At 38.7% G+C, this 26,547-nt stretch overlaps 1 protein-coding gene across 1 annotated transcript in view; it reads right to left on the bottom strand.

Annotated features, from left to right (window-relative positions):
• The window catches only part of skia (v-ski avian sarcoma viral oncogene homolog a), a 185,589-nt gene that overhangs the window by 5,766 nt on the left and 153,276 nt on the right, over positions 1–26,547 (bottom strand). Inside the window, exons 2-6 of the mRNA XM_072586285.1 lie at positions 12,064–12,192; positions 10,595–10,719; positions 8,960–9,228; positions 6,790–7,088; positions 3,300–3,530 (exon numbers count right to left, since the gene is read on the bottom strand). Coding sequence (XP_072442386.1) covers positions 3,300–3,530; positions 6,790–7,088; positions 8,960–9,228; positions 10,595–10,719; positions 12,064–12,192 — 1,053 coding nt within the window. The remainder of the gene's footprint in view (positions 1–3,299; positions 3,531–6,789; positions 7,089–8,959; positions 9,229–10,594; positions 10,720–12,063; positions 12,193–26,547) is intronic.

Here is a 26,547-nt window from a genome sequence, read left to right as displayed (position 1 = left end):
CTGTGCCTTAATACTTCAGCACGGCTAGCTTGACAATTAAGTCTTAATTAGAGGAGACGGCAACCAATATAACACGTGGAATAGGTGATAATGGCAATGTGAATAGATGGCACAAAAGCTTAGTGTTGCTAGCAGGTGTAGCTAATGTCAGAGATGCTGTCATGGGACTATTTCATTATCATACCTCCCTTCTAATTTTGCTTTATTATTATTTTGCCATTCTTTCAAGAGCACAAATCATTATCCATCCAAAAGGAAGAACAGCAGGCTGCCACTGCTCTATGACCAGCTGTTAGGAAGTGTGCCAAAATGAGTAGCCAATCCAACCTCCTCTCCTTGTGGGATCAACAGCACCTCCTGACCATGACTGAAAATTCACTGTGCAGCAATTTGCAATCCAAGAAACAAATAACATCTGTGACCCATAAATAAACTAAAACAAGATAAATACTTGCAATAGATGAACATTTTCCTTTCAACATGACATTAACTCAGCTTGTGAAACTATAGACCATGAAAATGAATGATTTAAGTAGGTGGATATCACAGCTGAGCCTGATCCTTTTCTCATACACATCTCCAGAGTGATGTGCACTCTCAGCAGGGGCCAGTGGACAGCACGCAGGGTGAGAACTTGGGTAATGCTACCAACTATCACAGTCTAGTCACTGATTTAGCTGAAATCAACTAAATTGGCCCTCGATCAAGGATCCAATCTGGGACCTTTCTGGTCTGCGTAGTCAATTTCTGTGTCTTAATCAATCAAACTAACAATGGAGCAGCAACATCTTCATTTTAAAGTAATTCTGTTGTAGATTATTTATGAGTATTGAATCAGTGCTTATATGCTGAAAATACCAAAAGAGGTAGATGCTTTTGAAATATTAGGGAGTTGATGGCTGTGCTGAGGTGGCATGAAACAGGTTGAGGTCTGGGGCAGATCAACCATACTCATGTTGAATTTCTTTTTCTATTCATTCATAGGATGAGAGCTTCACTCGGGAGGTCAGCATTTAGTACCCAACCCTATTTGGCCAGAGGGCAGTTATGAGTCAATCGCATTGCTCTGAGTCTGGAGTCACATGTAGGCTAGACCAGGTAAGGATGGCAGTTACCTTCCCTAAAAGACGTCAGTGAACCAAATGAGCTTTTCCCGACAATCAACAATGGATTGTGATCATCATTTGATCCTTAATTCCAGATTTTTACTGAATTTAAATTCCACCATCTACCATGATGGGTTCAAATCCAGGTCACCAGAACATTACCTGGGCCTCTGTATTACCAGTCCAGTAATAATACCAATGCACCATTGCCTCCCTTAATGGCGGAGGCAGGCTTGAGGGGCTGAATGCCCTACTGCTGCTCCTATTTATTATGTTATTATACTATCCATATTCCTATAATTTTCATTCCCAATTAACCAAAATGTTTGCAGAAAATAACCTTGAATCAGTTGTAGTACACATTTAAACCTCAGTGTAGTTTAGTCAGGAGCAGTTTCACATCAGATTCAAAAGGGTGTGAATTTAAAACTGGATACAGAACTTGAGCACATAATCTTGGACCTCAACTTTCACCAAAGAAGTGTTCATCATTTGAGGATGATGGCAGTACCATTGTAACATAATAACTGCTTTGAAAATTATCTTAGGCAAGCAAAATTTAACATAAAGCAGCTCCACTGAAAAAAAAGGGTGGCCTAGTAGTCCAGAGATTCTGTGCTAATCAGTTTCACATGCCTTTGATGTGGTTTCTGTGCGAGCATTATACACTTAGACATACACCAGGTTATTCAGTTTCAAAGCAGTGTTTCGCAAGCTGAAATTCTGTGTCAAAGTGATATAAAAAAGAAAATTTTCCTCACTGATAAGTATTTACTTTGTTCATGTTTCTTTAGCTAATCCTTTCCATACACTTTTCTTTGGGTGTTGTGTGTGAAAGATACTGTAAACACTGCAGTATGGAACACAGCTGGATTGTATGGAATGTCATCCATTTCCCTCAACCAGAAATGTACTGTGGGTGACACCCATGTTGCAGTTCCTACACAGTTTTGTTTAGTCTGGCACAGTTGTCCTGTGCAATTTCCCATGATGGTGAAATGGAAATCTGCATCATTTCCTTTCCTCATTTGATTGTTAATGTCTTGAATCTGCACTACGTTCCCCCCCCTTTCCCAATCTTTTTGTTCATTTTTGGAAGCAAGCCAACAGAGGAATGTTTAATGGCTTTGTAATCTTAACCCCTTCTTACCTCATTTTATTGCTCTATATATCTTATTTGTTATTTGTATTAAAAGACTATTTGTTTCTCTACATAAATAATTAAATTGGATGGTATATATACTTAAACAACAGATTTTTAAAAAGATAAATTTGTGATGCAAAATATTGCATTAATGTCCTACACTTAACAGTCCAACTCTCTAACTGAACCCAGGGTAACACCCAATGTTGTTGCTAAGCTCTCAGAGGAGGTGCTGAATTTCTCATGGAGAAGGCAGGGAAAGGCATTATTTTAAAAACTGGATGAATCTTCTTGCATGTTGGTGAAGGGGTTGGTAAAGTGAAAATGCCACTAAAATGTCAAGGCCTCTACCTCCTCTCCCCCTTCCCCAGATCTACTAATAATCATAACAGCTCACTGTCAAAGTTGGTGAAGATATCAAAGGCCCTACAGTAGGAAAGATGACTGCAAACACATGGGGCCCAAACCCAAGTTTGGTCTGGGCTCACTGCCATTTAGTTTTGGGTGTATGTTCAGGATACACGATCCAATTTGCACAGGTTGAATTTCTCCAGTGCATGGTCTAACTTAGATTTGAAGAATGCTATTTGGAAAAGGCTCTACAAGATGGCAATCAAGTAATTTTGAGGGGGTTGGGGGAATTGGATGGATCAGAGTGCAGGTATGGAAGAAGGAGAAAATGAAAAAAACAAGGAAAGAAGAAACTGGAAAGCACACCGATTCTTGTAACCCCAGCCAATGCTGGTATTACACTCAAAAGCAACAGGATGATGCAAAACCTCTTTACCTTGTCAACAGAAAGCTCAGACTCAACTGACTGGTTCTCACATTCACAACCAGAATAACCTGTGTTTGGTAGATCTTAGTTGATCATATCGAGGTTCCTTAGAAGTATCGAGACAGTGGTTTTCCTGTTCTCATAACTTTCAGTTTGTCAGCCAAAAATATAATAGAACATTCAAGCAATCTATTCCACAGTCACAAACCAAAGGGTGTGTTTTGTGTTTAAAAAATTCTACAAATTTTGATTATTCTAATACCATAATTACCTGTGCTGAATATTTGATCCTCAATCGCCCAGCCTCGCAACCTTTGTCACAGACACGGATTTGTTTTGCTTGTTCTAGTTCTCGTTTTAGCCTTATCCGTGATTCGTTTGCCTCCTTCATTTTCTTCTCACTCTCTGCTCGAAGACGCTCGATTTCTTTCCTTAAGTTGCGTTTTGCCTCTGTTGCTTCACGTAGTTTCTCTTTCTTGGCAACACGGAGAAATTCAAGTTCCTACAAAGGAAAGAATTGCATCGAATTCAGTTAAATAAAAAAGTTAAGTGTGCTTGACTGAAAAATTAGCCTTACAAATTTGTACAAATGCAAAATATTGCAGATGCTGGAAATCTGAAATAAAAACAGAAAATCTTCGAAATGCTCACCATTTTAGGTATCGACTGGGGGGAAAAAAGTCATTTTCCATTTTTATTTCTTAAAAATTAGTAGTTAGGTTGGAAAAACACATTCCAAAAGGATGGGAATGTCCACATAAAAGGGCATGAGGGGCAATATTTGTACAGAGAGTGGTTTGTGGGTGGAATGAATGTAGGTTCAGTTACAATGTTCAAAAGACATTCGGATAAGTACATGAATAGGAAAAGTTTGGAGGGATATGGGCCAAATGAGGCAGGTGGGGCTAATTAAGTTTGGAAACATGGTCAGCGTGGACTAGTTGGACTGAGGAGTATGTTTCCATGCTTCATGACTGTAGGACTCTATATTAATTAGCCAAAAGTAGACTCATATGATAAGTTTCCAAGTAGCACCAAAATGAATTCCTATGACCTACAAGTACAACTCTATTTTATCCTGCTGTATTTTCTGGTCATTTTTCGTTGGAGAATCAGTACAGGGAGGCACTAGTTTTCCAGTCTGACAAATTCTGTTTTTTAAAATCTATCAAATACTAGGTTCTGGCTGCCACTGGGGGCTTACTACCTTCAAATCAGAATATGTCATTTATATATCTGTTGTCAATATTGAAGTGCTCAAGACCTAAATAAATTAGTAGATTTTACTTGTAGTTACAGTATTTCAGGCTCATCACTTATGGAAGTGGGTATCCTTATCTCAATCATTTGAGTGCTGCCCAACAATGAGTAATTTAGTATGAAAAGCAACCCTTTGTTTCGTAGCTGTAAGAAATTAGATAATGAAAACAGCATTTCCCTGAGGCAGCACCCTTTTCATCCCTTTAGCATAGAAAGCCATGACATTATCATTTCCCATACTGTACACTGTTAACTAAAGAATTGGATGCATGGTCAAAACAATTATCTAATATTATGAACCATGGTAGTTCTAATAAATAAGCATGTCAATAGTATAAAGTCCTATGCAGAGCACTGAACACATCAATGTATGTTTGGATATCCCTGGAAGGCAGTGCAGACATTCATAGTAAGATAAACATCACTCTAGGTGCAGGCAGTTGTGTTTCTTGACTGTAGCTGGGATGAGCTATTCACATCCACAGGCCAGGTAGTAGGTTTTACTTGATTACCTTGGCAGCCACTGGGTACGTTAGTCAGCTTGAAACAAAATTGCAATTAATTATTCAATTTTTTTTTGCTTGAGGTAATGCATGAGTGTTTCTCCAATATAAGTGCGACCTTAAGGCAATATTAGTGGTCTGAAAAATAAATTGTAGTGTAGGAGACTGTTTTAAAGCACACCTAAATGATTCTTGAAATGTATAAATGTTGCATCTGAATCAGACTGGCGCTTCAGGTATAGCACTATCATAGTGACTATACTTTGTCAACTTGCAATCTGACTAAGCACAACAAAACACATCACGGCATGGTGGCTCAGTGGTTCACACTGCTGCCTCACAGCACCAGGGAGCCGGGTTCAATTCCTGCCTCAGGCAACTGTGTGGAGTTTGAACATTTTCCCTATGTTTACGTGGGTTTCCCCTGGGTGCTCCGGTTTCCTCCCACAATCCAAAGATGTACAGGTTAGGTGAACTTGCCATGCTAAATTGCCCATAGTGTTAGGTGCATTAGCCAGGGGTAAATATATGGCCTGGGTGGATTACTCTTCGGAGGGTTGGTGTGGACTTGTTGAGCTGAAGGGCCTGTTTCCATACTGTAGAGAATCTAATCTAATCTATACTGGGAGTACAGGAAACGAGACTGGATTGGTGGAAAAGTACAGAAAAAGCTTGTGTGAAGTGAGTTTACATGCAATGAAACCAGGTACCTTTAGTGAGGACATAATAGGCTAATTCATTAAGGTCACAAATGTTGAGGTTATATTCCATATGCTCTTGCTGTCCTATATTACAACCCCAAACTGTAATTCTTCTGTGGAACTCAGGTCACAGTGCTAGCTTGTTACTGGCTGAAGCAGGGTCACTGAATTTGAAATGTTATCTGTGTTTTCTCTCCACAGATGCGACCAGAGTTGTTCCAACAATTTCTGTGTTGGTTGTATTTGGCTTGTTATAGAATCATACAGCATGGAAATAAACCCTTCATTCCAACCATGTTGCCAAACTAATAAACTGGTCCCACCTGCCTGCACTTGGCCCATATTCCTCCGAACCTTTTATTCATGAACTTATCCAGATGTTTTTTAAATGTTGTAACTGTACCTGTATTCACCACTTTCTCTGGCAGTTCATGTCATGCACAAACCACTCTCTGAAGAAATGTTGCCCTTGTGTCTTTTTTAAATGTTTCTCCTCTCAATTTAAAAATATACCCCCTAGTTTTGAAGTTTCCCACCCTAGGGAAAAGACTTTGTCATTCAACTTATGTAAACCCCTAAGATAAACCTCAATAAGGTCACCTCTCAACCTTTTCAAGAAATATGTACCTGAACCCCTAGGAGACTTGCTCTACAAGACTACCCAGGTCCCTACCATTAATAAGACTTGGCCTTGTTTGTTTTACCAAAATGCAAGACCTTACATTTATCTAAATTATACTCTATCTGCCACTTCTCAGTCTTTTGACCCAATTGATCAAGATCTCTTTGTAATCATAGATAATCTTTTTCGCTGTCCACTATACCACCAATTTTGGTGTCATCTGCAAACTTACTAACTACGTCTCCTAAATTTTCATCATTTATATAAATGACAAACAAAAATGGACTCAGTACTGATCCCTGTGGAACACTACTGGTCACAGTCCCTCAGTCCGAAAAACCCTCCACCACCACCCTCTGTCTCCTACCATAAGGCTAATTTTGCATCCAAATGGCAAGCTCATCTAACTTTACTAATTGTTGCTGGTTACTTTGTTGATTATTGTGTTCAGAAAATTATAATGATTGCAAATCTGTCAAGAGCACTAACATAAAAATTACACTGATCAATGCTGTACCAGCACACTGTACTATTTCACTCCTTGGTTAATTGTTAATCTGTTTGAAGACAATAAATTCAAAACCTTTTCTAATCATGTACATTTATTCTGTCGGTGAGTACCAATATAATCTGGAATTTAGAAAGCCAAGTTATTTTATAAGTGTCTCCTTTTACCTGCTGTAGACTACGCTTGGCTTGCAAAGCAGCATTCAGTTTTTCCTCTTGCTTTACTCGCATTTTAATGATTTCATGCAAGAATTTTTCCTTTGCCTCCTTGGTGTCGATTCCATTGTCCAAGGCCTGCCTCAAGTGTTCTAGCTCCACTTCTAATCCGCTGTTGTGTGTCTCTGTGTGGCCTGGACTCTCAAACGCACCACTCGATACAACTTGCACCCCAGGTGAGCTCAGGTCTTTTGCTGATGAGCCAGATGAAGTGAAGGAGGGAGAAGAAAGTGAAGACAATGATGATGTGACTGTAGGAGGGAAAATACATATGTATTATAATACATACTTATAATTAGAGAGTTTGATCTGTCAATCTGAATTGGCCTTTTCTAATGAAGCTATACTAAATACAAGAAGCAAACTTAAAATTTGTTCCCCAATCCAAACATTCCTTATGGTTCCTTTTGACAAGCAATGTATTTTACCCATCTCCTGAAAGTATAAGTTTATGCTAGGGTAAAACTTAGTGGGTGCTGACCATCCTCTGGTACTTTGTTCATGTAACCATTCATCCTGTGGGAATCTAAACAAATATCAAATGAAGGATCACAGCTGAGGACTAACCGTACCTTTGTACAATTTCCATGCATATACATTTTCCAATTACTATCTAAAGCGCAAATTCTGATTTTCGTCTGTCTAGTTCAACAACAGATGCCTGCTTAAACGTAGCTGCTTCAGTTGAGATTGAGTAACAAGCATAAATATGGCAGATATGATCGTGGTTGGGGTTTACCTCAACACTAGCTGTCCAAAGACATTTTCAAGTGTCATAATTTCACTTTTCTTTCTCAAGCTAAGAAGCATTGAACTTAAATAGTGGGATACTCATCTGGAATCTCTATCTGCTATTTTAACAGGAAGTTCATCGTTTAACATAAATGACCTCAATGCTAAATCAGCAGAGAGAGCAATTCATTTATTCAGTATTATCCCATGATATAACATCCAAGGCAATTGTTTCTACTTTGGACTATGGAATCAAAAATACATTTTCTAAATTTGCAGATGAAATCCAACTAGGTGGCATATAGTCAATACTAGGAAGACTGCAACAAATTACAAGGGTCATTAATAATCGTCCAGAATTAGCAAATAATTGGCAAATAAAGCTCAATTCAGACTAAAGTAAAATAGTACCTTTTAAAAGGACAATAGGGAAGTGACCTATCACTTGGAAGGTCCTAGTCCAAGTGGAATAGAGGAATAAGTGGATCTGGAGTACAAATAGCCAACTGCTAAAAGTTGTGCTACAGGTTAAGACCATAAAAAATGTAAACCAAGCAGTAGGTTTTATTTTTACCAGGATAGAATTGATGAATAGGGAAGGCATGCTTAATCTGTACTGAACCTTGTTTAGATCACTCCTGTATTTTACTGACTGCAGTTCTGGCCACCATATTTCAAAAAAGCACTAGAGAGGGTGCAGAAAAGATATAAAAAGATCTTTATCAGAAATGTGTTTACATATACATATCAGGAAAGAATGGATTTGCTGGCTCTCTTTCCCCTTGAAAAAAGCTGACGGGTGACTGAATAGAGGTCTTTAAAATTCAGAAAAGGTTTGAATAGAGTGGATAGGAGAGATTATTTCCACTTTTAGGGAAGAGCATAACTAGAGGCCATCAACATAAGATAATCACTAAGAAATCCAATAGGGAAGTGAGAAAAAAAGCTTCTTTAGCCAACAACAGCGGTGAGACTGTAGAACCTGCTATTATAGGGAGGGGTAAAAGAATTAGTATAAATGCATTTAAGGCGAAGTTGGACAAGAATTTACAGGAGAAAGGAATGTATGACTACGATGCTAGATTTACATGATAAAATATAGGAGGAGGCTCAAGAGGAGCATAAGTTTTAGCATGGACTGGATGGGCCGGGCCAAATAATCTCTTTCTGCGAAATGTGTTCTATGCAATTACTCAAAATAGGTTCCTCGAGTTGGCATGTTGGGAGAGGCACAGACTGGATGTAAAGCATGTAAACCAATCATATTATTGTTTCACTCAAGTGCTGTACTGACAGGTGCTTGGAAGCTGGCCATTTAACTGCCCTTTCAAGAGAGGATCATATGGGGTGGAAGGATTGGATTTAGAATAGCTGCGTGAATTAAACTTACATCCTTCTCTACTCTCAACTTCCACTTCAGCATCTGAATCTTTGTCTTCAGAAGGAAACACTGCAGCAAGTGGAGCAGCTGTTTCCTGTTCTAGCTGTGCTTCTGCAGTTGCCCTCCTTTTCCGAGATCTGCTGGCTTCAATTGGAGTCGTGATGTTCTGATTGACTGCAGTGGCTGATGGCGACTGTCGTCCATTCCTTTGCTGGGGCAGGGCTGTCAAAGCTACATTTGGTGCCACTGAACCTTCGTAACTTTTATATGCATAGAAACTATGGAGAAGGTACAAACAAACCCATTCAATTTTTAAACCTCAAAAGATTAATGCCAAAAATATATACATTCCCACAATTTTAAAAAAGATACTCATATTTTATTCTGTTGTGCGAATTTTTCCCTTTTTTATGTTAATAAAATTTAAGTCACACAGGCTGAATTTTTGTTTAGGGACCCGCATGTCAGAAGAATTTACGGGTTATGATTCCATATGGCACTAGAGTTATATGTATGCTCCATTAGGAGGCCCTCAAGAACTGAAGGAATTGCAGCCTGAGGTTTCAAATTAATGAAGACAGAGGGTATCTCATGATGGAGACATACTTTCAGCTCTTCTAAAATCTTACCATGGGAAAATGGTCACAACAGCCAGAGGGGATCCTCCTCCTGGGAGGCTGTATGGCCATTTTAAGTTAGCTGTAGGGGATTTGGGAAGAATAGCTGTGTCCTTTATCTTTCCCATCTCTTTGAGAGAAGGGAAAGATGTCTACCTCACTTCCATAATACAAGGACACCGTGTGGTCTGAGAAAATGCTATAGAAGTGCAAGTCCTTGTCCTCAAAGACTCAGATTAAATCCTGTCCACTTTTGTCCTGTTAGGACAATGAGTTCATTTTTTGTATCATGAACCTAATTTCCTAACAGGCAGGCTTTGCCAAGGCTCTTTCCCAGAGCAAAGGTATGGGAACCCCATCTCCAGACACCAATAAAAGAAGGCAGACTGGATGATGGCAGAGGCCATTTCCCTCCTTCTAGCTGGATTGTGGTGTCTACCCAAGTACCCTGTGGAGGAGTATGTGGTTGATCTCATTTTTGCTCCTGCTGGAGCAGTTGGTGGTGGCGCAGCTTCTGATCCTTGTCCCTCGGCAAAGGTGGAAGGTGGAGCTGCTTAATGAACTCTGATGCCATGTTGAAGGCTTACAGTCTTAAAAGTGAAAGCTTAAAAGTGAATGAACCGCTAAACGGGTGAAGCAATTGTCAAGCTGCGAAAACATTCCCTGTGAAGAAATGTTTTTAACAGAAGTTGGAGTTCTTCAGAAACTCTGGCAAGTTGAGGATGCAGCATGGATTGCCAGGTCCATGGGGGTTTACGCAGGCCCTTGAAAACCAGAAGTAGATACAATTAATATTGGGCTAGAATTTGGAGTCAAAGTAATAGTGAGGTCTCTGGAACTATTCTTCCCACACAAATCAGATCCACTACCACCTGGCTGGAAAATTATACCCTGACATGTAATCTGGCCCTTTTAGTTGTAAGTTCTGTAGATTTTAATACTGTATATCCCAGATTGCTATCAGTGAATTTTAAAGAAATATCTTTTAAAAATGCTATTTTCCTTGGAGTAGAAACAGAATGCATACTTGTCTCGGGTCAGTGCAGGAAGGTGAGTCAGAGTTTCTTTTTCACTTGTTGAAATGGTTGGTGACCAAGGCCTGAAGGCGGAGAGTCTTTGTTGAGAATGTGCGCAACTGCTACTTAGAACATTCTAGACAAAAAAAAACATAATTTATTCTTCTAATTATAATGCAATAGTTCTTTTCACACTGTGTAGCTTTTCCTCACTTCTTCCTTATTTTCTGTGCCCCTCTGCTCTGAAGCTGATTTTTCGTTCGGTGCTTCCAAAGGTGCTGCATTGGCTTTTTACCATACCTAAATAGCTATTCTGGGCACCACAACCAGATATATGTACATGTACTGCACACTCATACAAATCTGGAAAGTCTTTTGTCACCTTAGTCCAAAGGCGCTGATGCTAATTAAAGCACACAGGGCATTATCCTGGCTGAGATCAACTAAATTAGCGCAGACCAAAATCTGGATGTAGCCAATCTTAGTCAATGCCATACAGGATAACACATTTATTCGGTGAACCATTCACTGGGATGAAGGGAAGGAAATTTTACATTGTATAATGTTTCTGATGAGGAAGCAGTCTTAACACTTAGTCTTGATCTTTAGATACCCAGAACCATCAACAAAATAATAGAACTTCATCCAATTATTAAAATAAAATTTTCCCCACATTGTTTCTTCTTTTAAGAAACCCCATTTCTCCAGAAAGTTGCCACATTTTTCCTTTTAGATAAGCAGTCAAGCAGCCACAGCTGCATTTTCAGTTTTATAGAATTATAGAGACATACAGCACAGAAACAGACCCTTTGGACCAGCTCATACATGCCAACCAGATATCCTAAATTAATCTAGTCCCATTTGTCAGCATTTGGCCCTTAGACCTCTAAGCCGTTCCTATTCATATACTCGTCCAGATGCCTTTTAAAAGTTGTAATTGTAGCAGACTCCACCATATCCTCTGGCAGTTCATTCCATACACGTACCAACCTTTGTGTGAAAAAGTTGCCCCTTTGATCCCTTTTAAATCTTTCCCCTCTATGCCTAAACCTATGCCCTCTAGTTCTGGACTTTCCCACCCCAGGGAAAAGACCTTGTCTATTTACGCTATCCATGCCCTTATGATTTTGTAAATCTCTATTCTGTCACCCCTCAGCCTCCAACGCTCCAGCCCCAGCCTATTCAACCTCTCCCTATAGCTCAAACCCTCCAATCCTGGCAACATCCTTGTAAATCTTTTCTGAACCCTTTCAAGTTTCACAACATCCTTCCCATAGGAGGGCTTAATTTCAATATGTACTATAGATGTTTTTCATAAAATCATTAAAGTTATGTCAAAGTAAAGTGCAGCAAATTTAATGTTGGATTCTTCTTTTATAAGATTAGTAAAAACCACATGCTTCTCAGAGGCTTAAACATAAGCAACCGCTTGGGCCCTCCCAATGAAGTGATTTGTTTGACATTTTATTGAATTATGTACCTTAGTGCTAGATGGGGAGGAAAAGGACCGCCACCATTCAGGTGGTTTCTCCTTCTCAGTTGCACTTGAAGGTTCTGAAGTGGTTTCATCTTGCTTGAACTTTTTAAACACGGTTTGGTCAAAAGGCACCTAAAGGGAGAAAAGAACAAAGTTAGAATTTTTCCGTGATTTCAAAAATAAACACTTAACAGGAAATATCATTCAAGAACACTGAAAATATAACTCGATAAGAGCTTTGGTCAAGTTTCTTTGAGGAGGGTGGAATTTCTGTCATAGCTAAATATATGGATAAATGGGGGAGAAGATTTCGGAGGCTGTATTTCCCAAGAATTGCTTACAAGAGAAAAGAAAAATTGCTCGTGAGTTTTAGCGGCATTTCTCAAACATATTCAAAACAAATCTGCATCTTTAAGAAGTATTTTGAGAGGGTAATATAGATGCACAAAGCTTTTGTTTCTCTTTGTAGAAATCTTCTACATTAGTGGAAAAGAAATGCAGCGATAACATGTTGCATTGTGATGAAACCACAACCAAAACCCAGGAATCATCTTGGGCCTATGTCATCCAACTTTGTAGAAACCATAAAATAAATCATTAATGGTGAGTGAAAGATCAGGAAAAGGAACAGAAAGGAAGATTCTCTTAACAATCCAGTTGGTAATTACACTATAACATCTAATTTTGATTGGGAAAGCATAGGAGTGTGTAAACTGCCAATTGTAAATTATAAATTATAAATTCTTGAGAAAATGAGAGGAAAGACAATGATCAATTAGGATCTGTCCTGGTGACATCTGCTAGTATGTGTGTTTCATGGTAGCTTCTCTATATGACTGAAAGGATATGTCAGGTAAAAAGCCTTCAAAGATCGGCACTGATACCAATATTGAACGTATGAGAAATAATAGGTAGAAAAACATAAAAGGAGCAATATTCAATCAAACCTTCGAGCCTGCTTTACAATTCAATGAGATCATGGCTGATTTTTTTCAACACAATCTTCCTGCCATTTTCAATACAGGTCGTTCTGCTATAATACACGTTTTGTTAACACAAATTCATTGTAAAGCAATTAACAAATTTGGGATGCTCTTTCTAAATGCAAACTTTTGAAATGTCTGATGGCTGTAATGCGATTATATCGCCAACACTTTAGGTGCTGTTTCTAAAGCGCGATGTTTCTATAATGCAGGTTTGCACAAGAATGCAACCATCACATTATAGAAGAACGAGCTGTATACAGAAGTCTATCAATCCCAGTATGAACGAAGTTCACAACTGAGCCTTCACATAGAATTCCATTGATTCACCTCCTTTTGAGTGAAAACTTTCCTCTCACTTCAATCCTAAATAGTCTTCCCATTATTCTGAGACTGTGTTGCACAGGTCTAGACTCCTGGGTATGGGACACATCCTTCTTTTATCTAGCTTGTTGATCCATATAAGAATTTTATATGCTCGAATGGCATTTAGTGCTTACAAAATGGTAGAAGTAATAAATCATGCTTGGTATTTAAGGGTTATACTGAAACAAAAGACTGAATTTTATAGGAGTAGCAGAAATCCCACCACTGGAGCTGAAAGCAGGGAGGACCTACTTTTACTGGAAAAATTGAGGATTGCAGATGCTGGAGATTGGAATCAAAAAGTGTGGTGCTGGAAAAGCACAGCTGGTCAGGCAGCATCTGAGGGACAGGAGAGTTGACATTTCGGGTATAAGCCCTTGATCAGGAATTCCTGATCAAGTGCTTATTCCTGAAATGTCAACTCTCTTGCTCCTCGGACGCTGCCTGACCTGCTGTGTTTTCCAGCGCCATACTTTTTGACTTCCCACAAGAACAGTCAGTCCAGGCAAAGGGATGGCAGCTTAGCGATGTTGCTATTATCAGGGACCATTGCTGAGGATGCAGTTGCAGGGAAGATGCACATCAATGACTGCTGTCCTTGAAGAGGGGCCAATGAAGATGGGAGACACTAAGACCAGATATGCAGACCTCATTTACCAGGATAAAAATTTTGTGAAACACAGTTGACACCTTGGAACTCCCAAAAGGTGATGAACTAAGTAGAATGCCATCAGGTTTCATGGCAGCTACAGCCTCCCCGTCCCTCAAATGCATATAAAATACCATAGTGGGAAATGGCCCTTAGTTGGCCACTTGTGGCTTAAATTGGCTCAAGGCGTGTGGGCAATCTGCTAACTTTCATTTTGCTGGCAAAGTGGTGTTGCAGTGAGAAGACATTTTGTTGAACTGGATGTTCTTCTTTATGCAAACAAAGTTCACGAATCATGACAATTTACAAAGCAGAGGCCTTTCAGATAAAATTGCACATTTCCTTCTCTGTATTCCTAGTCCATGATAAAAATGTAACTTTAATTTGTTCAGCAATTACAAAAGGAAAACTGGAAAACAACTGTATAATTAAGTCAAATATACTGTAACAGATAGGGGAGGGTGAGGGAGGTTGGTCCGTGGAATGATGTGACTCTGCACTCTACCAAAGAAGTGAAACAGTGCACAGCGTTGTTTCCTCCCTAAGAAAGTTAACTTGTCAACTGATTTCAGGCCCTGCAGCTGTAGTATGTGCTGGGTGATTTGCCAAATCTTGCTTTGTCTACCATTTGAACTGCATGACATGGCATGTAAATTACCCTGATCCAATGCAGAGCCTCCAGCTTGCATAGTGATGATCAACAACAGGACCCTGTCTGGAACAGCAGTGATGATAACACCAGTTAGGTATTTGGCAAATGCCCTTCTATTTCAGAAAACCTCTCAGTTGGGGGTTCCAGCATTAAAACCACAACAGGTGATAATGCCAAAGGGAGGCCGTTATTTTTCTGTCAGCACACAGAACATTTTGTTCGGACAAGACATCAATTTCAGGCTTACAGTCAACACTGGAAAAATTGCTAGAACATGGCCTCTTCTGTGGGTCAAGTGTGAAACAGACATAGTGGGCCAAAAATCTCTGCAATAAGTAACCCTTTCAGGACCTAAGTAGCATTTGTAATCACATTTCCAAAAGAAGTAAGGAAATATTTGAACAAGACACCTTTATGTGTTTTATCTTTATTTAATAATGAAATCTAAATGAAACATTATGGAACAAATCTATACGCTTGAATGTTGGGTTTTTAAAAATATAAAATAAATTGAAAATAGTTATATTGCAAAATAACAAAGGGATAAATATGAACTTAATTCGCTGAAATGGGGCAATGTTGGGTGATGTTATGGAGATAGAAACTGGTGACCTTAGTAATGGCACAAATATGTTGGAAACTCATTTCAGTATCAAGTATGATACCAAGGTTATAAAAAGACAGGGATACAGACAAGAGCTAGGGAAAAAAAAAGAGTTCGGAACACAGGCCAGAAACAATGGTTTAATTCTTCCTAATATTTAACTGAATAAAATTCCTAATTATCCAGTACCGGATGCCAGATGAACAGTTTGATAATTTAGCAACACTGTAGCAGTCAAGGGGACGAATAATGAAGTAGAGCTGGGTATTGTTAGCTTTCATGTGCAAACTATCATTTCGGATGAAATCAGACGGGTAGAGTATAAGTGAGGAATAGGAGGGAAGTCAATGTTACATCCTTGGAACACCAGAGGGAACAAACAGGAGCTGGGAGAGAAGCTTTTGCAGGTGATGCCTGATACTATGTCTCAGTAGAGAAGAAAAGAGCCAGTAGGTGTATCCGGATGAATGATGGAGGAGATCAATAAATGAGAGTGGTATGGTCTAGATGTCAAAGGCTGCCAACAGATTGAGAAGGATGAGGAGAGATAGCTTAATTTTGTCACAGCCACATAGGATGTAATTTGAAGTTTTAGTTTTAGTACAGTATTGTGGTGGGATGGAAACTTGATTTGAAGTATTCAGACATGGAGTATGTGAATGCTGGGCATGGATTGGAAGGCAAAAATACTTGCAAGAATTTTGGAGAGGAAAGGGAAATATAAGATGAGATGATGTTTGCCAGGACTCATTTTTGAGAGAAGGAACTAACCCTGTTATTTATAGTTAAAAACCCCAACACCAGGTTGTAGACCAACAGGTTTAATTGGAAGCACTAGCTTTCGGAGTGCTGCTCCTTCATCAGATGGTTGTGCTTCCAATTAAACCTGTTGGACTATAACCTGGTGTTGTGTGATTTTTAACTTTGTACATCCCAGTCCAACACCGGCAATTTATAGTACACTTAGTAGATATAGTACACTATATTCATAACTTAGTTCATTCTCAAGTACTGATTTTAAATACATTCTTAGGATGAAAGCATTGTTAGCAAGACTAACCAGATGCACTCAGAAGTTGACACAACTGAGATTTAAGTCACTTCAGGGGTCAGGTAAGAGTCAACTGTATGGATTTGGAATCAGATTCACATTTGAGCAAGATGACCTTCCATCAATTCCTAGAAATGATCAGGCATCCAGTGGATGAACACAGGCAAAGTTGGGTTCCCACCACACACTAGTCCCTTGAAATTGACTTCACCCATTCCCTGGCTATGTTTTAAGATTCGGCCAGTCTGTTTGCAACCTTTGACTCTTGAGATTAATGTTTCAAAACAATTAGTGAATCAGCTGGTATTTTACAACAATCTGATAGGTCAATTTATTTACAGAGTTTTAAAAAAATGATTCAAATTGTCAAGTTACCCAGATAGGATTTCAACTTGAATATTCCTTTGATTGTTAAGACCTACTGGGAAATTACACAGGTTATTTAGAAACGACAGAGTCAATGAACTTTCTAGCTTGTAATTCTGTGCTTCAATAAACCATTCAAAAAGATCTACTGAAAAAAATGAATAACAAAGAAAGTGATTGAAACCCTATTTTTAATTGGTAAGCTCAGGGTGGAAAGAAGTCGTGCAAAGAGGTGGAGCAAATTGCACCAACATGTTGTTATATTTGCCAAGCAAACAATTAAGGTAGGTGAAACTCCCTTGAACATAGACAGTTCCTCTTTAAATTGAATGTAATTGATAACAAACTAATCAAATTTCTTTGAGGTGTGATTTGTTTTCGGCACAGGAGCGAAGGAGAAGGGAGAAAGAAAGCACTATGCACCGACCAATTGAAACAATTGTTCTACACCAATACTCCAGTTTGAGGTAATACTCCTCAGAATATGTTTCTTCAACTCAAAAACAAGAAAACCAGAGAATTACATTTCTGTGCTATCGCAGTTCATTGGCATGCATTGTTTTAAGAGTTGCTTTGTAAGTGGCATTTCTGAAAACGCTTTCAGATGAAAGGATTTGTTATGTGAGTGCGCTGAGCCAAATCTGCCCCAGTATAAAGGCTATTATTATAGTGTGGAGGAACAACTAAGGGCGCCTCGCAGAATCAGTGACCCGTGCACTGCAAGGTTAGTGGATCACCCTCCCTTTTCTTTCTCCAAAATGGTCAGCTTGAAGTGGAAAAATTCTACTCACCAAAAGCAAACTAAATGTATTTTAAAAAAGGCCAACTGCCTGCTTGTCAAGTAACACTGGATTCTCTGTTTTTTCATTTCTCAGTAATTCCTTGCTTTCCTTCCCATATGCAATTCTTTGTGATTCTCTGCATGAATTTTCATACATCCCATAAACAGTAAAAGATATTCTCTTCAAGATTCTTTTCCTGAGGTTAAAGTTCAAGCCAGCGCCTGTGCCAAAGAAAAAGTTGACCTGCTCTGGCTTAAAAAGGGCCATTGTCACTGGGAGGTTGCCATGCAAGACACTTTTCAAGACCTTTAGATGGATAATTGTCAAATGAAATTATCTGTGATTTGACAACATAACCCTCAAAGATTTAAAAATGAAATGGAACAATAGAACGGTTGCATGTGAGATCTTATGGGTAACTGTGGCCCATAGCTAACAGTTGAAGCTTGACAAGCATGATGGGAAATTATACTAACTAAAAGTCAACACATGGATAAGGTATTTATCGCACTGTGTTATGTTTGCAAATACTGGTTGATTCAGGAATTTTGCGTGTTTGAAAATCCCAAAATCACAACAATGACCTTTAAAATTTACCATCATTAATGGTATGCAGAATTAACTTTATTAGCATTTTTGAATTAGGATGAAATATCAAATACTGGATTTTATTTTAAACACAATGAATTGGTCCAATCTTCATTGTGTTATCAAAAACAAAGGTTTGCTGGCACAGACTGTAAATTCATGGTGATCAACTATTGCAAGAAGTGACAGATAAAGAAATGATAAGCACTGGCTTCTCTCCCTTTAATGGAAGTTCAATTTGCCTTCAATTGTTCCACTGGAAATTACCATTACTCGAGTCTTGGTTGCTCCCACATTCAGCAGGGGAAGGCAGAGATATAGAGTTGTAAGCTGGCTCAGCCTTGCTTACCAGCACCAATATATAAAAAATGGCCAAACCATGAAAGAGTAAATTATTTAGTTCTGAGCAAAGGTCCCCGGACCCAAAATGTTAACTCTGATTTCTCTGCACAGATGCTGCCAGACCTGTTGAGCCTTTCCAGCAGCTTGTTTTTTTATTCCTGATTTACAGCATCCACAGTTCTTTCCATTTTTAAGAGTATTCAGTGAGCTTTTTGCCAGCTTTCAACAAAGGAAACTTAAGATTAGATATGGCTACAACAGTGCACTCCAAATCCAAAAGGTTCAAGTGACTTTTGTCTGACCGCACCTGACATGGGTGCTAGCACCTGAAGCTGGAGTTGCCATATTTAGGAGAGCAAATCTACAAAGTGATGCTATTATTTACAACTTTTTTGGAACAAGAAATAAATTTTGTGATATAACAAAATGTCACAAGAAATGCGACTAAGTCTTCTAAAAGGTTCAAGCCTACTTTCAGAATTTGGAGTAAACTTTGCACCATAATCTTTCAAAAGGTTCTTGGCTGAAAGTATCATTACTCCCTAGTGTAAATACACTCTGCGTGATGCTCCGTAACAAGGCTTTGATACTGTAAATGTGAATATCCAATTAAATACTTAAACATAACCATAAATTCCAATTCATCATATCCACGAGTGAAAATGTTTGTCAATATTCATAAGTGTAAAAAAATTGAACATTTTAATTTGAATACCAATACCTCTGAATATTGTGAAATAAGACAACTAAGCTACAAAGCATTTATTTATTCCAAACATACACAGAGGCCAATATCAATTAGAACTGGAAAGCCCTGATCAGACAAAACAAAAACATTTATCTTCCTCTGATTTTTTTTCTAAGTAACCTTCCAATGCTGGATTCTTGGAAATTAATGCAATGCAATAAACCTTGGAGAGATTAGAAGAGAATCTACACATACTTTAAATGACATTAGCTGCCACATCCTACTATGTAAACTGTTTAAATGCCCCAAAGCATATTTGAAAAGCCACAAAGCAAAGAGGGTGGTGGAGGATACTAAGAGGGTGGTGGAGCAAAGGGGTAGGGTGGGTGAGGCAAGTTACAGTTGTGTGAGGTGGGTCAGCAAGTAGGCGGTTGGTTCGTAAGGAGTGAGGGAGCAGAATTTGGGTTGGGGTTAGACAGGAAGAGAGTTGGGTGGCAGGGAGGGTCAGTGGGAAAGACTGATGAGTCAGTTGCACAGTTAACCAGGATTAGACTAGTCTTCTCACTAACACGTCTGGGTAACTATACAGGGAAGTAGGTCAGGACTGATTAAAAGTTGCAGGGTTATTTGGAGGATCCTGGGAAGCAGAGGAACTTCCTTTTGTCAGTTCAAACTTCCCAGAAATTCTTATATAGTTGTTGCATTCCAACTGCAGAAGGATTCGGATGTGCATTTTGGGTGGAGACTGAAAGATCTGTGCCAGAATGCTAATGACTGGTAAAAGCAATAATTTAGTAATTTAAATATATTTTTCTATGTAGTATCAAAAGGAAATGGCAAGTTCACTTACATGAGAGTTTGTCAGACAGTCAGCTTGTATTATAGGGTGAATTACTTTCGCTTTGGGAAGGAAAGTGAGCTAGCATGATTAGAACAGAAGATTGGAATTGAGATTCCTATAAACAGTCATCGTTTTAGTGACAGCTGAACTGACAGTTATTAAAAATGCTGTTGCAGGCTTTTAATCATTTCAAAAATTCATGTTTCTGCTCGATGTAAGGGTGAATGTTTGTGGGGCTTGACCTGAAGACTTTGTGCAATTTCAGTGGCACTTCCACAAAAAGCACTACAGTCAATAGTCTTTAAAGTGCTTCTCCAGGGTTTCTGTAGATCACTCATTGAAGTCACAAAGATGAGATGACCCAGGACTTTAAATGGAAATCCAGCTATGCCATTAACAGATTTTAAGACATGTCTTTTTGGAAGTATTCTCACCACTATGTAAAACGGTATAAGCCCATCCCAGGTTCTAAGCAACAATAATGGCTCTCTCGTCATTGCAATATTTGGGTGATGTGGCAATGTTTTATTTCGATGAAATATTAAAAGGAAAACCTGCCTCCCTGAGGAGTTGGGTGCAAAATGTGTCAAGAGAGTTCTCCTTAAGTCCGAGATAAGTTATCCCTTAACCAGTACAAAACACCAACTACTAATTGCATTTGCGGGTTCTTGTGCAAAATTTGATGCCACACTTACCTACAAAACAGTAATTACACTTTAAAATATCCAGCATGATTATGAGTTTGTTCTTAATAGAACTCTGAAAATTGCCTGGAGGTCTTTCATCAATCTTCCACTTAAACCACAATCTTTTTCTCATTTACCTGAGGGTCTGCCAGTCTCTTATTAGAGCTAGAATAAGAAACTAGTATGACAGCCATGGAATTTCAGCTCTATTGTGTTTACTGCATGAGAGTAAATCAATCCCTAGAGTCTCGCCTTATTGTTTAAATTAATTCTACACCAATAAGCACAACTAACAAACAAGGTTAACATAGGTTTTGTTTTTCACCTGCGAGAATTCTCTCTCTACACGATACTGTTCATTTCTACCAGCATGAAAGAAGCAAACTGAAGATGTCTTGGCCACCAAATTCAGAAAGAGAAAGTGGATCATTGTCTCTCCCCATTTGTTGAGTCTGGTGGCAGGGTTATAAATTTAGATGAGAGGGTATTGCCATTTTCCCGCCTCCACCCCAGTTAAGTTCATGGTGGGAAGATAATTATTGTCCCCTAAAGGGGTGTATCCTGCCATCGGCGGTATTAACCCAGTGGCAGATCAGAGGTTCACCATATGTGGAGTACCATAAGCAAACCCTGGTGTTTACACTTGCAGGATCATAGGTATTTCCTTGTTCAAAGGCATTTAATGTCTGATTGTGGAACCCAGTGAAGACTGGGGGCCATGCTGAAAGCCACTTTCTGTACTTATTGTAGACACTTTGCCACATTCCCTCTCCCATTATCACTCACCTCTGCCAGGGTTCCTCTTCAATCCAAGACCTCAGTTGCCTTTAGTGCAGGCAGCAATCACAATATTTCTGAGTGTATAGAAATGCTGCCAGCATTTGGTGGGTGGAAAAAATCCCCGGGATCCTGGGAAAGGCCTGCCTAAGTTGTGGAGTATGTAGTGGGCCTTTCCTAAAAGAGGTGGCATCGGCTTTTGCTGCTTCTCCAACTATCAGCTAGTCTTCGTTAACCCTACAAGATTCCACCCAGAGGGTGGCCATTCAAAGACAGTTACACAAATGCTTTAGTGACACATGATAGCAAATCCAAAAATCCCAATGTAGATTTAAGTTTTGAAAATTCTCATCAAAGTGGGGGACATAAAAATACAGTCATAAAAGCAGGTCATTCAATCCACTGAGACTGTTCAGCCATTCACTTAAATCATCGTTGATCCGCATTTTAACTTTATTTGTCCACTTTTCTGCCATATGCCTTGATACCCTTATCATGCAAAATCTATTGAAGTCTCTCTTTAAGATTTCAATTCACCCAGCATATTACAATTTTTATTACAGTTAGGGGAAGAAGAAAGGTCTAGATATTCACTACCTAAAAGTCAAAAAGTGTTTCTTGATTTTACAATAAAAGACTCGTCTCTAATTTTGCTTTCGACTCTCATACCAGAGGAAATATGGTTTCAATATCTAGTCCATCAAATCACTGATGGAAGAACAAAGCACTACAGATGCTGGAAGTTGAAGATAAAAATCCAAATTGCTGGAATTACTCAGCAGGTCTAGAAACATGTACTGAAATAGAAACAAATTTGATGGTCAGGTCAGTGACTTATTGTCAGAACAATTCTGTTTCTCTCTTCACAAATGCTGTCAGACCTACTGAGCATTTCCAGTATTTTTTGTTATTATAAATTACTTTTCTTTTAAAGAATATTATTAGATCACCCGCAACCTTGTACATTCAAGGTTGTCAGAATCAACTATGACGACTTTGGACTCTGCATGCACTTTAAAGTGAAATTCTTATTGTGTTTCACCAAGGCGTGTTGTATTTACAGCTCATCAAGGAGTGTTTGACAGAGAAATAATGTGAAAAAGGAAGTCATTTTTACAGGAACTGGCAAATTTTTTTTCTTTATTCTTTCACAGGATATGGAGATTGCTGACAAGACCACCTGTTGCCCTTCCCCAAAATGTCTTTGAACTGAGTGGTTTGCTAGGCCATTTAAGAGCCAACCTCATTGCTGTGGGTCAAGAATCATATAGGCCAGATTAAGTAGGGATAGCAGATTTCTTTCAAGGACATTAGCAAACCAAATGGGTTAAGACAATTGTTTATAGTTTCATAGTAAAAGTAGCTTTGCAATTCCAGACTCATTTACTGAATCTAATTTGCACCAGCTGTCGTGGTAGGATTTGAACCCATACACCCAAATCATTAGCCTGGGCTTCAGGATTACTAATCTAGTAACATTACACCACTATCTCCCACATAAAATATCATCAAATATTTCTATTGGCATGACTGGTCATTTTATAGTTTCCATGCTTATTGTCTACAAAGGGAAATCAAAAGTGAAAATGCGATCAGCTACATTATTTTTCCAGAGCAATGGGTCTTTCACATGTTAAACAATGCTAATAGCTTACCATCACCAGAAATGTGTCAACTTATTAAGTGACATCTTCCATTATTTAAAGCCTCTCTTGCTGATTGCTACAATTTGTTGTTCAAAGTAGGAGGATGCTCCCATTAACCAAGACTGATTTTTTAAAACAGCTTCTGTTCTTTAAAAATAATTTTCCATCATGCATTATCTTCAAAGACATTTTTGAAATGAATTATCACAAAGCAGAATCTGCAGTGTGCAAAATATTTTTCACTTATAGCCTTGCATACAAAAACATACACATATGTACATCAGCAGGGGGTTAACACCCACAGCTCTACGTCTCATATTTCCATTCTAGTACGAGTGGTTAGTCTGGGAAGGGTGGTGCTTCCTCTTCATTTCTCTGTAGTACATCTAATGGCTACAAGTTCTGATAATGGTTTTTACTCAAAGTGAAAGCCACAAGAAGTAGCTGTTGTTTATCACTAAGACCTCGCAGACGAGCTGCTCAGACAGTCTGTGAGAGCGAAGTATGAGTCATACAAAAAAAATACAAGTACAGTAACAAGGATGTTCAGCATTCAACCCTCTTGGCAAGTTGTGTTCTAACATCTGAGATGAGGAGTCATAAATAGTTTGCACGTTTGATATGTAACCACTGTTGTTTTTCGATGCAGACTTAATAAGAATCCATGCTCATCACCTTATCGATTTTCACAATAATTGGATAGTTTCTTTTGATAGTTCCTCTTGTACTTTCAAATATTTTCTCAAATTCAGCTGTAGGACATAGACTATAATATGTAGACATGCATATCACAGTTACAGAGTGTGTATGTATTGTAATATCATGATCCATTCAGTTCACAAAGCTGTGACCATGAGTTGCAGACCTAGCAGTTTATAGCAATGATGTAACTAGCATTTGCTGATTTGTAAAGTCTACGTTGCATGCTATTTCTAACACACGGGTTACAAATTTCTAAAACAATTTTATCTTTTCAAACTCAATTATTTCCATGAATAAGTAGTTTTTTTTGGTAAGTTGGGATGTCGAAAATTTCAGAAACTTCAATTCATTGGCATTCGCCAAATCAAGATGAAAAATGTATATAAACTGAGCTTCTGTCTACCTGACATTAAAAAAAGTGCACACTTAATCCTCTGAATGTCACACGATGGGACAAAGTCCCTGTTAGAAGACTCACTGTTTCCATTTTCCAACAATGCATGATGGCACTGCTGCTGTTTACCTGGTTAAAACTAGAATCAGCCAGCTATTAGGCCATTTGTTTCCAGGGTTATCTGGAAGGAACCCAACCTTCATCAACACATCCTCTCTCTCCAAGTTTCATTAATTGGATTATCAAGTTTGGTGCAGAGGGTTAACTTAGTTCTATATTGTAATTACCTGGAATGTCACTAAAAATGATTTTAGTAAAACCAATACTTAACTGTCTTGTCCAAACTTTACAAATGCAAGTGACTGGTAATGCGTACCAATGCTCAGAGATGACTGAATGATTTGTTGAAATGTACATCTAGAGAGGTCAGATGGTGGTGGACAGATGCAGTTCATCACATATGCTTTGAATTGTATTTAATGCTGGAAAAGTGCTGGATACTCAAACAAATTAATATAAAGACTCAATACCAAAGTTAATCAAGCAATCTATAATGTAAGCAATGATTCCATTTGTCTGACGACATCTTTGGGATTATCTGTCTGTTGTTCTATAAGCAACACTTTCACACACTATTTCTCTGCAAGTCTGATTTTCTGGCTTGCAGTCTTATTATCCTGATGGCTTTTAAGCCAGGACACGAGGGAAGTGTTTGGCACTTTGGGGAATAGCTTGATGCTCTTGAGTTTTGCCTTGCACTTCCTGTTGATCAAGCACTAAATAGAGCTGAGAAAGGAGTTTCTATCATTTTCAGCCAAATGTTCATTTAAATTTCTCTGCATTGGGAGGCATTTTCTTAGACTATTGTAAGACTAGGGGGCACATTTTTAAGGTTAGAGGAGAGAGAGTTAAAAAAGATATGAAGCAATTTTCTTTTTACAGAAAGGGTGATTCGTATGTGGAAGGAACTTCCTGAGGAAGTTGTGCATGCAGGTACAATTACAACGTTTAAAAGACATTTGGATAGATACATGAATAGGAAAGGTTTGAAGGGATATGGGCCAGGAGCATGCAGGTGGGACTAGTTTAGGTTTGGATGACGTTCAACATGGACTGGTTGGATCAAAGGGTCTGTTTCTGTCTTGTAAGACCATATCAATTAAAATGGGGTTTTGAAAGAACAATTAGAAAATAAATGATGATAATTTAGGTACTCAAACTGGAGAGGTGAGAAATAAAGTTAGACAGCATTCAGGTTGACGATAGCATAGTCACCAAGTGGAGCCATGTTGCTTCATGCCAATGAGGAGAAGGGCCGTGTAACCCAACTGCCCAATTACAATCAGAAATAACACAGACAGACCTAGGAGCAGGTAGTTCCTTGAGAAGGGAGAACAATGAATGATGCAAGGAGTTTTTAAGATTTTAATTTCACACAGACTACGGAAGGGCTAGTTTCAACTTCCAGACCTGCTCTAATTTGGTTAATGTCAGAAATGATAGGGGTAAGGGTAATCCAATGATAGGATTTTGGCAAGATGTTCTGGATCACCCAGAGTCCTGGTAAATGACATAAATAGGGCTATAGGTAGTGTTTTAAACTAGTGGGGAGAATTTTAGTTGCATGAGTTTATGCAAAACATTAAAGTGGGAGAAGACTCAGCGGTTATTGAAGTGTCCAGAACAAGTAATAAGATAGTGTATGGAAAGGGTCAGGAATCTAACTTTAGGCACAGCAGATGAGGGAACAACTATGAGAAGAGGGGCAGTCAACACAGGATTGGGGGTGCTGTACTTAAATGCATGCAGTATATGAGATGAGGTAAATGAGCTTGTAATGCAGATTTTATGGGCATCACAGAAAGATGTGACAAGGCGATCAGAGCATACGCATCTTATCTAAAGGACAGGTAGATGAACAGAGGGGTGATGGATTGCTTTGTTAATAAGAAATGAACTTAAATCAACAGCAAGAAGCAGTGTAGGATTGGAAGGTGTTGAATCTGTGTGGGTAGAATTGAGGAACTGCAAAGGGAAAAAGATTCTGATGGAAGTTATGTATAGGCTCTGGAGCAGTAGTCAGGATGTGAGGAAGAAAATAAATCAGGAGTTAGAAAGAACATGTAAGAAAGGCACTACTAATACAATCATGTGAAATTTCAATATGCAGGTGGACTGGGAAAATTGGGTTGGTGGTGGGTCCCAAGAAAATAAATTTGTGGAATGTTGACAAATAGTTTTTTTTGGTTGCAGTTTGTGGTAGAACCTTGATTAGGATGTTTAAGGTGAAGGATCCCCTAAGGGGCAGTGACCATAATATGATCGAAGTTACCCTGCAATTTGAGAGGGAGAAGCTGGAATCAGATGCAA

This window comes from Chiloscyllium punctatum, chromosome 16 (assembly GCF_047496795.1).
Source record: "Chiloscyllium punctatum isolate Juve2018m chromosome 16, sChiPun1.3, whole genome shotgun sequence".
NCBI classification, from domain to species: domain Eukaryota; kingdom Metazoa; phylum Chordata; class Chondrichthyes; order Orectolobiformes; family Hemiscylliidae; genus Chiloscyllium; species Chiloscyllium punctatum.
The sequence above is the reverse complement of the archived record's forward strand: the minus strand, read 5'-3'. Positions and strand labels throughout refer to the sequence as shown.